Raw genomic sequence first — 13,044 nt, 5'->3', positions numbered from 1 at the left:
CTCCTGATTGGTTGGGCTGTTGATCCCCGGCTCCTGCGAGGCCTGGCACACCGGGCGGCTGGTGACTGAGTGCACCGTGTCATCTGTGCGACATGCCCGCAAGAAACCCTCACAAAGCCGCCTGCCCGTGCCCGGCCGTCCATGGCGAGAACACCGGGGGCAGGGAGGAGCCAGACACCGGGGGCAACGCTGAGGACATAGACATCATCAAGTCTCCCAGTGACCCGAAGAAATACCGGTCAGTACTGCTGCTCCCCCATACCGGCTGCCTGCCGGCTGTCACTGGGCTGTCACTGTGCTGCTGCTGTGCCTGTCTGATCCGTGCTGCCCTCTTCTGCCCCCTATCTGTGCCAGGTGCTGCCCCCTATCTGTGCCAGGTGCTGCCCCCTATCTGTGCCAGGTGCTTCCCCCTATCTGTGCCAGGTGCTGCCCCCTATCTGTGCCAGGTGCTGTCCTCTGCTGCCCCCTATCTGTGCCAGGTGCTGCCCTCTGCTTCCCCCTATCTGTGCCAGGTGCTGCCCCCTATCTGTGCCAGGAGCTGCCCTCTTCTGCCCCCTATCTGCCAGGTGCTGCCCCCTATCTGCCAGGTGCTGCCCCCTATCTGTGCCAGGAGCTGCCCTCTTCTGCCCCCTATCTGCCAGGTGCTGCCCCCTATCTGTGCCAGGTGCTGCCCCCTGCTGCCCCCTATCTGTGCCAGGTGCTGCCCCCTGCTGCCCCCTATCTGTGCCAGGTGCTGCCCCCTGCTGCCCCCTATCTGTGCCAGGTGCTGCCCCCTATCTGTGCCAGGTGCTGCCCCCTGCTGCCCCCTATCTGTGCCAGGTGCTGCCCTCTGCTTCCCCCTATCTGTGCGAGGTGCTGCCCTCTGTTGCCCCCTACCCCCTATCTGTGCCAGGTCCTGCCCTCTGCTGACCCCTATCTGTGCCAGGTGCTGTCCTCTGCTGCCCCCTATCTGTGCCAGGTGCTGCCCCCTATCTGTGCCAGGTGCTGTCCTCTGCTGCCCCCTATCTGTGCCAGGTGCTGTCCTCTGCTGCCCCCTATCTGTGCCAGGTGCTGCCCTCTGCTGACCCCTATCTGTGCCAGATGCTGCCCTTTGCTGCCCCCTATCTGTGCCAGGTGCTGTCCTCTGCTGCCCCCTATCTGTGCCAGGTGCTGCCCTCTGCCTGTGCCAGGTGCTGCCCTCTGCCTCCCCTATCTGTGCCAGGTGCTGCCCCCTATCTGTGCCAGGTGCTGCCCTCTGCTGCCCCCTATCTGTGCCAGGTGCTGCCCTCTGCTTCCCCCTATCTGTGCCAGGTGCTGCCCTCTGCTGCCCCCTATCTGTGCCAGGTGCTGCCCTCTGCTGCCCCCTATCTGTGCCAGGTGCTGCCCTCTGCTGCCCCCTATCTGTGCCAGGTGCTGCCCTCTGCTGCCCCCTATCTGTGCCAGGTGCTGCCCTCTGCTGCCCCCTATCTGTGCCAGGTGCTGCCCTCTGCTGCCCCCTATCTGTGCCAGGTGCTGCCCTCTGATGCCCCCTATCCGTGCCAGGTGCTGCCCCCTATCTGTGCCAGGTGCTGCTCTCTTTGCCCCATCGTGTCCTGATCTTCTGTGCAGGATGACTCTATATGTGCACACTCACTGACCCTCTTAGCCTGTGTTCACACCAGTATAATGCAGGAGTGGTTTTGTGCCAGTATTACAGATGTAAGTGCCGGCCCACACGGGCGTCCTGTGTCTGCATGGCACTAGTGTGACCTCAGCCTTACTGCAGCCCTGGAATCCCTATGTTAGGGGTAGGGAACCTTGGCCCTCACAACTACAACTCTCATCATGCCTGGACGCTTAAGCTTTAGATGAAGAGCCAAGGTGCCCTACCGTGCCCTATGAGCTGTTAGGGTATGTGTACACTACCGAATGGTGACGGATAACCCGTTGCGCATTCCGCAGTTTGCACCCACTCTGGACTGCGGCGGGCATGCGTGTCTCCGCCTGTGTCATAGACTCCATTTTATGCACGGGCGGATTCCGTTGCCGGTCCAGAGAATGAACATGTTCCGCTCGTGCATAGAATGGAGTGTATGACATGGGCGGAGACGTGCACGCCCGCTGCAGTCCGCAGTGCAGTTTCTGTTACTTGAGTGCACACTAGTATAGGCAGCGTGCGCTACTTTCATCTGTTTCGTGAGTGTGCAAACCCCAACATCGCAATAAGCACGTCCTCTCCCGACTCTGTGTCATGTGACCGATACAGACTCGGAATGTAAGTTTACCAGAGAGCAGGGAAAGAAGAGCTCGGCGGTGTGCTTCTCTCCCCACTTGTTCTACTGATCTGTCAGGGGAGTCGCCGCTTCTGCTCTTCTTTCTGTTCCCTCCTGTGTTTGACTCTGCTGCATTGGGATTCCAGCCTTATTCATGTAAATCTCTGCTTGCTAATTAGTCAAGTGGGCGGTCCTATTTAGTAACCGTGACAGCTATTGGGGTATTAGAGCCGTGTTACCGGGGGAATTATTGGACGTACAATCTCTATACAATGGGAGCAGTGATCAGCAAACACTCACTCATTCATTGGCTCTTCAGGTTGTCGCTGATCGTTGGCCGCATGTCACCCATGTACTGCCATGCAGATGACGGGTGATGGCAGGAAAAGACTGTTCTAGTGATGGTTCAGGCACATTTATGAACTGTGTGATAGGTTGTTTACATTGCGTCTCAGCTCCCATCTATATAGAGAGAGAAATCAATCACTGAGTAGGACCGCCCACTTGACTATTAATATTTGACAGGTTATCCTAGTAAGGGGGAGTCTCAATGTTTACAGGGGATGTGCAATGTGCTTGAGGGGAAGCTGGCTGTGTGACCCGGTACATTAGCTAAGCCAGCCGCCATCTGTATTTTTTTTTTTTTTTTTAACTCCTTTAGCCGCCATCTTTATTACTGGTAATACAGAGACGAGGGCTGGTAAGTCACACAGCCGCCCCCTTCAGTGATGTCGCTAATCAGCTGTCTCACCGGATAGGAGGCTTCTGTTCTGTCTCTGTGTTTGGGAAGAACAGACAACACCTACAGCGATCACCTGATCACCATGATGAGAAGCAGGAAGCCTCATGGCCTCCGAGCTGTGTATACAACCCTCATACAGTACTGAGTATACAGCCAGCAGGAAGGCAGGGGTTGTAAGGACTGTATTACACCATCTCTCTACTGCTGACGTCCGGCTCTCCTCTCCTGTAGACTCTTACAGGGGGATCTGCGTCCAGGCCGAGAGACCTATCCTGTGATCCATCATCTTCACCATTCCTGATCTTTTCTTTCCCTCTATCCCTATAGATTTATTCAGCTGGACAATGGCCTCCGAGCCCTGCTAATCTCTGATATGGTCTCCTTGGGTCGCACTGCCAGTGAGTCCTCCGACGAAGAAGAAGATGACGACGACGATGGTGATGAGGAGTGGGACTCTGAAGAAGAGAGCGAGGATGAGTCTGAAGAAGATGAGGAGGAGGAGGATGGAGACTCTGATAGCCAGTGCGCCAAAGACAAGAAGGGCTGCACCGAGAAGCTGGTATAGGACCCTCTGCTGTAGTGATAACATCTGTGTCCCCCAAAAAACTACAACTCCCAGCATGCCCGGACAGCTGTTGGTTGTCTAGACATACTGGGAGTTGCAGCTTTGCCACAGGTGGTTGACAACTGTATTACACATAGTCAGAAGAACATTATAGGGAGTTCTCATGTCTTAAAGGGCTACTCCAGTGAAAATGGTTTTCTTTCAAATCCATTGATTTCAGAAAGTTATACAGATTTGTGATTTACTTCTATTTAAAAATCTCCAGTCTTCCAGTACTTATCAGCTGCTGTATGTCCTGCAGAAAGTGGTGTATTCTCTCCAGTCTGACACAGTGCTCTCTGCTGCCACCTCTGTCCATGTCAGGAACTGTCCAGAGCAGCAGCAAATCCCCATAGAAAACCTCTCCTGCTCTGGACAGTTCCTGACATGGACAGAGGTGGCAGCAGAGAGCACTGTGTCAGACTGGAGAGAATACACCACTTCCTGCAGGACATACAGCAGCTGATAAGTACTGGTAGACTGGAGATTTTTAAATAGAAGTAAATTACAAATCTATATAACTTTCAGAAACCAGTTAATTTGAAAGAAAAAAAAAAGTTTGTTGGAGTACCCCTTAAAGAATGTTAAAGGTGTCCTCTAGAGGAGTATGTGACCATAACATCCATCCACTTCCTCTATAGGAAGGTTCTGCGTACTAGAAACAAGCACAGGAGCAGTGGAGGAGGCTGGGGGAGGTTTGTGGTCCATAGGGGGCGATCATATAGAGGAGCAGCCGCCGGCCCAGCAGAATGAATATATAAAATAGGGCAGCACAGTATATATCGTTATATATTGGGAACTGTCACTGTTTACTGAAATTCATAAGAAGTGGCCAACGTGTCTAAGTCATTGTGAAATAGGAATCATCTGTTCTTGTTGGGAATCATGTGATTAGTCATGACAACTTGTGTAAGGGTACATTTACACAGAGATTATCTGCCAAAGATTTGAAGCCAAAGCCAGGACTGGATTTGAAAAGAGGAGAAATCTCAGGCTTTTCTTTATGACCTGATCTCTGTTTATAGTCTGTTCCTGGCTTTGGCTTCAAATCTTTGGCAGATAATCTGTCAGATAATCTTTCTGTGTAAATGGACCCTAAGGCTGCATTCTCACATTCCATGTTCCTCACGGAACACTGACGTGGATTGCCTGTAACGGACTCTCCCCTGCCCGGGCAGCATCTGTGATAAGATGCTGGGAGCGGGGGGAACTGTACAGATATGTACCACCAATGAATCAGCTGTGGGGCGCATATCTGTACAGTTCCCCCGCTCTCAGCATCTGACAGATGCTGCCCGGGCTGGGGAGAGTCCGTTACAGGCTGGTGCGTTTACACAGAGAGATTTATCTGACAGATCTTAGAAGCCAAAGCCAGGAACAGACTCGAAACAGAAAACAGGTAATAAAGGAAAGACTGAGATTTCTCCTTTTTTAAAAAATCCATTCCTGGCTTTGGCTTCAAAAATCTGTCAGATAAATCTCTCTGTGTAAAGGCACCCTAATGGTGCGTTTACACAGAGAGATTTATCTGACAGATTTTTAGGCCAAAGCCAGGAACAGACTATAAACAGGGAACTGGTCATGTCTCTTCTACTTAAATACATTCCTGGCTTTGGCTTAAAAAATCTGCACTAAACGTGCATTAGGGTGCCTTTACACAGAGAGATTTATCTGACAGATTTTTGAAGCCAAAGCCAAGAATGGATTTTAAAAAAGGAAAAATCTCAGTCTTTTCTTTATTACCTGTTTTCTGTTTCGATTGCTGTTTGCATTAGTGCTCTCCCAACTATACACTCCCCATCTGGGGTCCATGCACTGGATACCACCATACACTCCCCATCTGGGGTCCATGCACTGGATACCACCATACACTCCCCATCTGGGGTCCATGCACTGGATACCACCATACACTCCCCATCTGGGGTCCATGCACTGGATACCACCATACACTCCCCATCTGGGGTCCATGCACTGGATACCACCATACACTCCCCATCTGGGGTCCATGCACTGGATACAACCATACTCTCCCCATCTGGGGTCCATGCACTGGATACCACCATACACTCCCCATCTGGGGTCCATGCACTGGATACAACCATACTCTCCCCATCTGGGGTCCATGCACTGGATACCACCATACACTCCCCATCTGGGGTCCATGCATTGGATACCACCATACACTCCCCATCTGGGGTCCATGCGCTGGATACCACCATACTCTCCCCATCTGGGGTCCATGCACTGGATACCACCATACACTCCCCATCTGGGGTCCATGCACTGGATACCACCATACTCTCCCCATCTGGGGTCCATGCACTGGATACAACCATACTCTCCCCATCTGGGGTCCATGCACTGGATACAACCATACTCTCCCCATCTGGGGTCCATGCACTGGATACAACCATACACTCCCCATCTGGGGTCCATGCACTGGATACCACCATACACTCCTTATTGCACTGAATACCTTTTAATTGCTTGTTCTTTCCTCTACAGTCTGCGGCCGCACTTTGCATCGGAGTAGGAAGTTTCAGTGACCCCGAGGATCTGCCCGGATTAGCGCACTTCTTGGAGCACAGTGAGTATCACAGACCGAGGCGCTGAAAAAGTTTGTGCAAATTGTAAAGTATCTGAGGCCGGTGACCATATCCTCATGTCCGTCTCTTACAGTGGTGTTCATGGGCAGCGAAAAATACCCTGATGAGAACGGCTTTGATGTTTTCCTTAAGAAACATGGAGGCAGCGATAACGCCTCTACGGACTGCGAGCGCACTATCTTCCAGTTTGATGTACAGAGGAAGCATTTCAAGGAGGCGCTGGACCGGTAAGATGTCACCAACACATGTACCAGACAGGTCTGACACCACTAAAAGACTCTGTATATATATCAGGGGTTAGTGAACTCATCAGATACTTGGATATCATACTTCCCCTGGTGCTTTATATAGAATAGATTATGATATAGACATCTGTAGTAGAAAAAGATGCAATACTCGCCCCGTGGTAGTATCTTCTTATTTGCACAGTGATTAATTCGCATAAAACGGGTGATAGAAAGCTTTTAGCGCCACAGCAACAACTGTTTTGTGCTGAAGCACTTCCTCCGGCTGCAGAAGACGATACTACCACAGGGTGAGAGCCACATCTTTTTCTATTACAGATGTCCACTGGTAAGATGTCAGCTGTTAGAGAACAGCTGATCCAATGCTGCGGCCTGGTAGACGTCTCCCCCAGTCCTCAGCTTAGTGCAGGGACGTCCATAGACACCGGACCCGCACATGTTAAAGAAAGGTTGTACGAATTAGCAATTTCTGACCTCCTAAAACTCACCTGATTGACGAGGAGGAGAATGAGCAGAATGAGGTAGGAAGATGATGATGATGGGTGGGGTATGGTGGGTTTCAGCACTGCGTTCTGCTCTCTCCTCAGGTGGGCGCAGTTCTTTATCTCCCCGCTGATGGTCAGTGATGCCATAGACCGGGAGGTACAGGCTGTGGATAGCGGTAAGCTCTTTTTTTCTCTCGCGCTCTCTCTCTCTCTCTCTCTCTCTCTCTCTCTCATTCTCTCTCTCTCTCTCTCTCTCATTCTCTCTCTCTCTCTCATTCTCTCTCTCTCTCTCATTCTCTCTCTCTCTCATTCTCTCTCTCTCTCTCTGTTCTTTTTCTCACTGTAATTTTTGCCATCTGATAATATTACAGAATACGAGCTCGCTCGGCCCTCCGATTCTAACCGCAAGGAAATGCTTTTTGGGAGCCTGGCCAAACCCGGGCATCCGATGGGGAAGTTTTTCTGGGGTGAGTTTAGATGTTGGATGTTAATAACTGTTTTAGATAAAAAAAAATGTATTGTATAATTATATATATTTAGCTTAAAGTGTCACTGTCGTTTAATTTTTTATTTATTTATTTATTTTTTTGCAGAAATCAATAGTACAGGTGATTTTAAAGGGGTTGTCCGGCGATAAAAAATTATTCACAGAATAACACACATTACAAAGTTATACAACTTTGTAATGTATGTTATGTCTGTGAATGGCCCCCTTCCCCTTGTTTCCCCCCACCCACGCTAGACCCGGAAGTGTGGTGCATTATACTCACCGCATGTCGTGTCGTCCACGGTCTCCGATCGTCAGCAGTGACGTCGTCTTCGTGAGTCCGGCGGATCTTCCCGAGTGCCGGCAACCCTCTGCAGCGTCATCCGAAGCTCAGCCGCGATTGGCTGAGCATAACTGTGCTCAGCCAATCGCGGCTGAGCGGCTGATGACGCGGCCACGTCATCAGCTGCTCAGCCGCGATTGGCTGAGCACAGTTATGCTCAGCCAATCGCGGCTGAGCTTCGGATGACGCTGCAGAGGGCGGCCGGCACTCGGGAAGATCCGCCGGACTCACGAAGAAGACGTCACTGCTGACGATCGGAGACCGTGGTCGGCACGTGAGAGGTAATGTATAGCGCACCACACTTCCGGGTACACGGGTGGGGGTGGTGGGACACGGGGAAGGGGGCCATTCACAGACATAACATACATTACAAAGTTGTATAACTTTGTAATGTGTGTTATTCTGTGAATAATTTTTTATCGCCGGACAACCCCTTTAAGAAACTTTGTGATTGGGTTTATTAGCCGAAAAAATGCATTTTTATAATGAAAAAGCAGTTTGAAGCTCTCCCCCCGTCTTCATGGTTTTCTATGGAGAGGGGAGGGGTGGAGGGAGATGAGGCACCAAAACAGGACAACAAAGAGTTAATTTACAGCTACATCACTGGCTATCTCCTCTGATGTCAGAACTGACCTCTCTGACCTCTGAATACCGCCTTTCACACAGGTCCTGCTGTGTAATCATTTGCTCTCTGCTGCCAACTAATCTCCCTCCTACCCCTCCCCTCTTCATAGGTGACACAGGACTCAAGTGGTGTAAAAGAGTTGAGATTTCCTGATAATGAGCAGTGAATGAGGGGGGGGGGGACCTGGAGAAAGGCTTGTTGAATGCAGATAATGGCATATTTGCCTAATAAACCCAATTACAAAGTTTCTTAAAATCGCCTGGACTATTGAACTCTGCAAAAAAAAAAAAACATATGACAGTGATACTTTAAGGCCTCAAAACACATTAGGAGAAAGGTTTTTCAAACCATCAGATTCCACTGGTGCCGGCCGACAGTCTGTGTACAGGGAAGGGGTCTCTGACTTTTCGGTGATGGGTGTCCTGTTGGATTTCACTGCTCCCTTCTTTTATTTTGAGGGAGATAAGCCACAGCCAGAGGAGTTTGACGGCATCTTACCCCTCCCCTTAACATCCAGAACAAATAAACCCCCAGCTGAGTGTTCATGTCTATTGGGGAATTGGGAGGGATGGGGCTAGCATTCATTTGGCCTATCACTATTGCCTGTGTATAAGAGCTTCATAGAAGGCCATAACATGATCCCTCATCAGGATCAGCCTGCAGAGCAAGAACAGTTAAAATGTTCAATAATCACCTTTAAGGATCAAATTTAGAAGGATGTAATAATAAAACATACAGATATAAAGTACCAAGCATGTATTGTTGCTCTTACAATTACTTTGGATTATTATCTAGTTTATATAGTTGTTTTGAGTGTATACAAAGTATTTTCATTGATTACTGTGGTGAGGAGCTCCCCTTAGTGGCCATACAGTGGTATTACATTGTTACTCTGCTACTTGTTTATGTATAGGACATTGTACGTCTATGGTCAGTTTGGCGCTATTTATTATTGTAAATATTATTGTGATGGTGCTTGCTTACTGAATAAAAGTATCCAAAATATTCTTTATTCACAAAAATACCGCACCATGAAGGGGATGTGTGTGACTGTAATGAGGATCTACAAGCGATTACAATATTACAGCAAAAGGGGTTTACTGGGGGAAACTGTAGACCTGAAAGCACCTTATATATCTGATGCTGATCCTGGTATATCTGATGCTGATCCTGGTATATCTGATGCTGATCCTTGTATATCTGAGGCTGATCCTGGTATATCTGAGGCTGATCCTGGTATATCTGAGGCTGATCCTGGTATATCTGAGGCTGATCCTGGTATATCTGAGGCTGATCCTGGTATATCTGAGGCTGATCCTGCTATATCTGAGGCTGATCCTGCTATATCTGAGGCTGATCCTGCTATATCTGAGGCTGATCCTGCTATATCTGAGGCTGATCCTCGTATATCTGAGGCTGATCCTCGTATATCTGATGTGTGTCCTCGTATATCTGATCTGAGGCTGATCCTGGTATATCTGATGTGTGTCCTCGTATATCTGATCTGAGGCTGATCCTGGTATATGTGATGTGTATCCTTGTATATGTCATACTTATCCTTGTATATCTGATGCTTAAGGCCGTATTCCACGGAACCTTCATAAACTCGCTCCAAGGACCGCTCGTTAACGATAATCGCTTCGTGGAATTGGTGTAAACGAGCGATCGACAAAGGCGAAATCGTTATACTGTCGTTCAAAATTGTTTTTCAGCATGTCGAAAAAAAGTCGTTGATCTTTGAAAGATAATTCGCTAATCGGTTCGTAAAATTAGAAATCTTTCAGTCGTTCGTAAAAAGGTTTAAAAAAAGTAGGTGTGTCGTATGGTCATGATCACCCTGGCGAACGTTTTAAACGACAATGTAACAACCGCAAAATAATCGTTACACTACATATATCGTTCACGTTATGTGTTATCGCTCGCTAAAAAAAAATCGTTTAGTGATCGTTAACGAGCGGGCGTTGGAGCGAGTTTATGAACGATAATCGTTCGTGGAATAGGGGTATTATTCTATGTCGCATCTTATAAATCCCTGTGATTTGCAGGAAATGCTCAGACTTTAAAGTATGAACCTGAAGAGAAGAACATTGACACCCACACCCGGCTGCGAGAGTTCTACAGGACGTATTACTCCGCGCACTACATGACCCTGGCCGTGCAGTCTAACGGTATGGATACACCCCGCACAACGGTCAGTAATGGCTAGTCACAATAGTCGTCTCACTCACTGTCTTCTGATCTGTTCAGAAACTCTGGATACACTGGAAGAATGGGTGAAAGAAATATTTTGCAAGATTCCAAATAAGTAAGTGTTATGGGGGGGGGGGGGGTAGCGTTCATTTACTTACTAAGGGGTCACATGATGGGATGCGTGTTCTTCTCTGAGGCTAAAACACTAACTAAAGTATCTCTTCCCATAGCGGTTTGCAAAAACCTGACTTTAGCCACCTGAGCGACCCCTTCGACACCCCAGGATTCAATTCACTTTATAGAGGTTTGTGTTATGGACGTGAAATGGAAGGATATGGATGGATGGCACCACATGGTCTGTGGTTAAAGGGATAGTCTCATCTGTACAGGACACGGGATAACCTGCTGATCATAGTGCTGGCAGGGAATGGAGCACCAGTCACACTTGTATTCAGCTCCATTCATTCCTGGTTAGTGTTCACATCTGTTCTACATGTCAGTGAGGGTCCCAGGGGGTCAGACTCCACTGATCAGCATGCTATACCCGTCCTGTGGATATGCTGACATGGCAATACTCCTTTAGGCTATGTTCTTACAATGTACTTTTTATGAAAAGAACGGCCGTTGTTTTCAGTTTACACTACAGCCATTCTTTTCATAATGAAATGATTTGCATTCAAGTCAATGCAAACAGCGGCCGTTGTTCACGCAATGTATATGGCCGTCAAATGATTGTGACAATTATTTCCGGGCCGTTGTCCATAGACTTCAGTGCAGTTTTCATTTCAAACAGCGGCCGTTGTTTATACAGCATTTGAGCATAGACTTTAGGTGTTTTTTGTCACTTAAAATCTTTGACCTTTTAAAAGGTTTGATTGGTTGAGGTCTGGGTGTTCAGATCCCGACCGATCGCCAGAATGTGGTGGGAGAAGTGCTCTACTAGGCGCTTCTGTCAGTGGGGTCCATACACCACTAACATCCATGGAGATCAGAGCCAAGCCTATCACAGCCCCTAGCTGATCGCTCCTTTGCTTCAGACATTGGGGGAGGTCTCAGCACCCGGACCACCAACAATCAGACCTCAGATGTCAGAGCATTACTGAAACAATGGCTTCCCTCTAACCAGATAAACCTGAAGTATCGCTGTACTTCTACGCTTTGACGTTCTTTGTGTGTTAGATAAGGAGCAGAAAACACTCCACGTATTGATGTACCATCTCCTGTCTGTTTTTGTAGTTGTCCCCATTAAGAAGGTCCATGCTCTGACTATAACATGGGCGCTTCCTCCCCAGGAAAAATTTTACAAGTAAGTATCCATATAACATGAGCCAGATCAGGGGGGGGTCTGTTTTTGGCATGGGGAACGTGTCATAGGTAGATGTCACCTTACTGAGAGGGGGAAGAGTGTAGGCTGGATTTAGACTACCTGACTCCATTGTTCTCAGAGGCATAAGCCACTGTCAGAGGAGGCTGGCATTGGTTTATCCCTCCTCTTTCCATTGAGAATACATGAACTCTTGGTGAAGCCAATTGTTGACGTGTTTGGAGGGATCAGGAGGGATGGCTGACAGTGCTTAGCTATTGGGGGTGTCTGGCCCCCTTGTTCTTGCAGGTTGTCAGATCTCTGCTCAGGGTCTTGTAATAAATAGTGAGCGTAGTGGGAGAAGCTTTGGTATATCTTCTCTGATGTAAAATATTCTTTCTATTTTAAAGGGTGAAACCTCTTCACTATATTTCGTGGCTGATAGGACATGAGGGTAAAGGCAGCATCCTGTCCCTGCTGCGCAAGAAGTAAGTGCCATATACTGTGGAGGGTTGGGATGCAGCTCTGTGCAGGGAGGAGGCGGTGTTATATCTGCAGGGAGGAGGCGGTGTTATATCTGCAGGGAGGTGGCGGTGTTATATTTTCAGGGAGGTGGCGGTGTTATATCTGCAGGGAGGTGGCGGTGTTATATCTGCAGGGAGGAGGCTGCGTTATATCTGCAGGGAGGAGGCTGCGTTATATCTGCAGGGAGGAGGCTGCGTTATATCTGCAGGGAGGAGGCTGCGTTATATCTGCAGGGAGGAGGCTGCGTTATATCTGCAGGGAGGAGGCTGCGGTGTTATATCTGCAGGGAGGAGGAGGCGGTGTTATATCTGCAGGGAGGTGGCGGCGGTGTTATATCTGCAGGGAGGTGGCGGTGTTATATCTGCAAGGAGGAGGCGGTGTTATATCTGCAAGGAGGAGGCGGTGTTATATCTGCAAGGAGGAGGCGGTGTTATATCTGCAGGGAGGTGGCGGTGTTATATCTGCAAGGAGGAGGCGGTGTTATATCTGCAGGGAGGTGGCGGCATTATATCTGCAGGGAGGTGGCGGGGTTATATCTGCAGGGAGGTGGCGGGGTTATATCTGCAGGGAGGTGGCGGTGTTATATCTGCAGGGAGGTGGCGGCGTTATATCTGCAGGGAGGTGGCGGCATTATATCTGCAGGGAGGTGGCGGGGTTA

At 49.0% G+C, this 13,044-nt stretch overlaps 1 protein-coding gene across 1 annotated transcript in view; it reads left to right on the top strand.

Moving 5' to 3' along the window:
• The window catches only part of NRDC (nardilysin convertase), a 30,895-nt gene continuing 17,851 nt past the window's right edge, over positions 1-13,044 (top strand). Inside the window, exons 1-11 of the mRNA XM_069981605.1 lie at positions 1-238; positions 3,301-3,532; positions 6,083-6,164; positions 6,257-6,410; positions 7,016-7,089; positions 7,285-7,380; positions 10,414-10,536; positions 10,616-10,673; positions 10,789-10,862; positions 11,795-11,864; positions 12,272-12,349. Of these exons, the coding sequence (XP_069837706.1) occupies positions 93-238; positions 3,301-3,532; positions 6,083-6,164; positions 6,257-6,410; positions 7,016-7,089; positions 7,285-7,380; positions 10,414-10,536; positions 10,616-10,673; positions 10,789-10,862; positions 11,795-11,864; positions 12,272-12,349 (1,187 nt within the window). The 5' untranslated portion in view covers positions 1-92. The remainder of the gene's footprint in view (positions 239-3,300; positions 3,533-6,082; positions 6,165-6,256; positions 6,411-7,015; positions 7,090-7,284; positions 7,381-10,413; positions 10,537-10,615; positions 10,674-10,788; positions 10,863-11,794; positions 11,865-12,271; positions 12,350-13,044) is intronic.

Source organism: Dendropsophus ebraccatus, chromosome 8 (genome assembly GCF_027789765.1).
Source record: "Dendropsophus ebraccatus isolate aDenEbr1 chromosome 8, aDenEbr1.pat, whole genome shotgun sequence".
NCBI classification, from domain to species: Eukaryota; Metazoa; Chordata; class Amphibia; order Anura; family Hylidae; genus Dendropsophus; species Dendropsophus ebraccatus.
The sequence above is the reverse complement of the archived record's forward strand: the minus strand, read 5'-3'. Positions and strand labels throughout refer to the sequence as shown.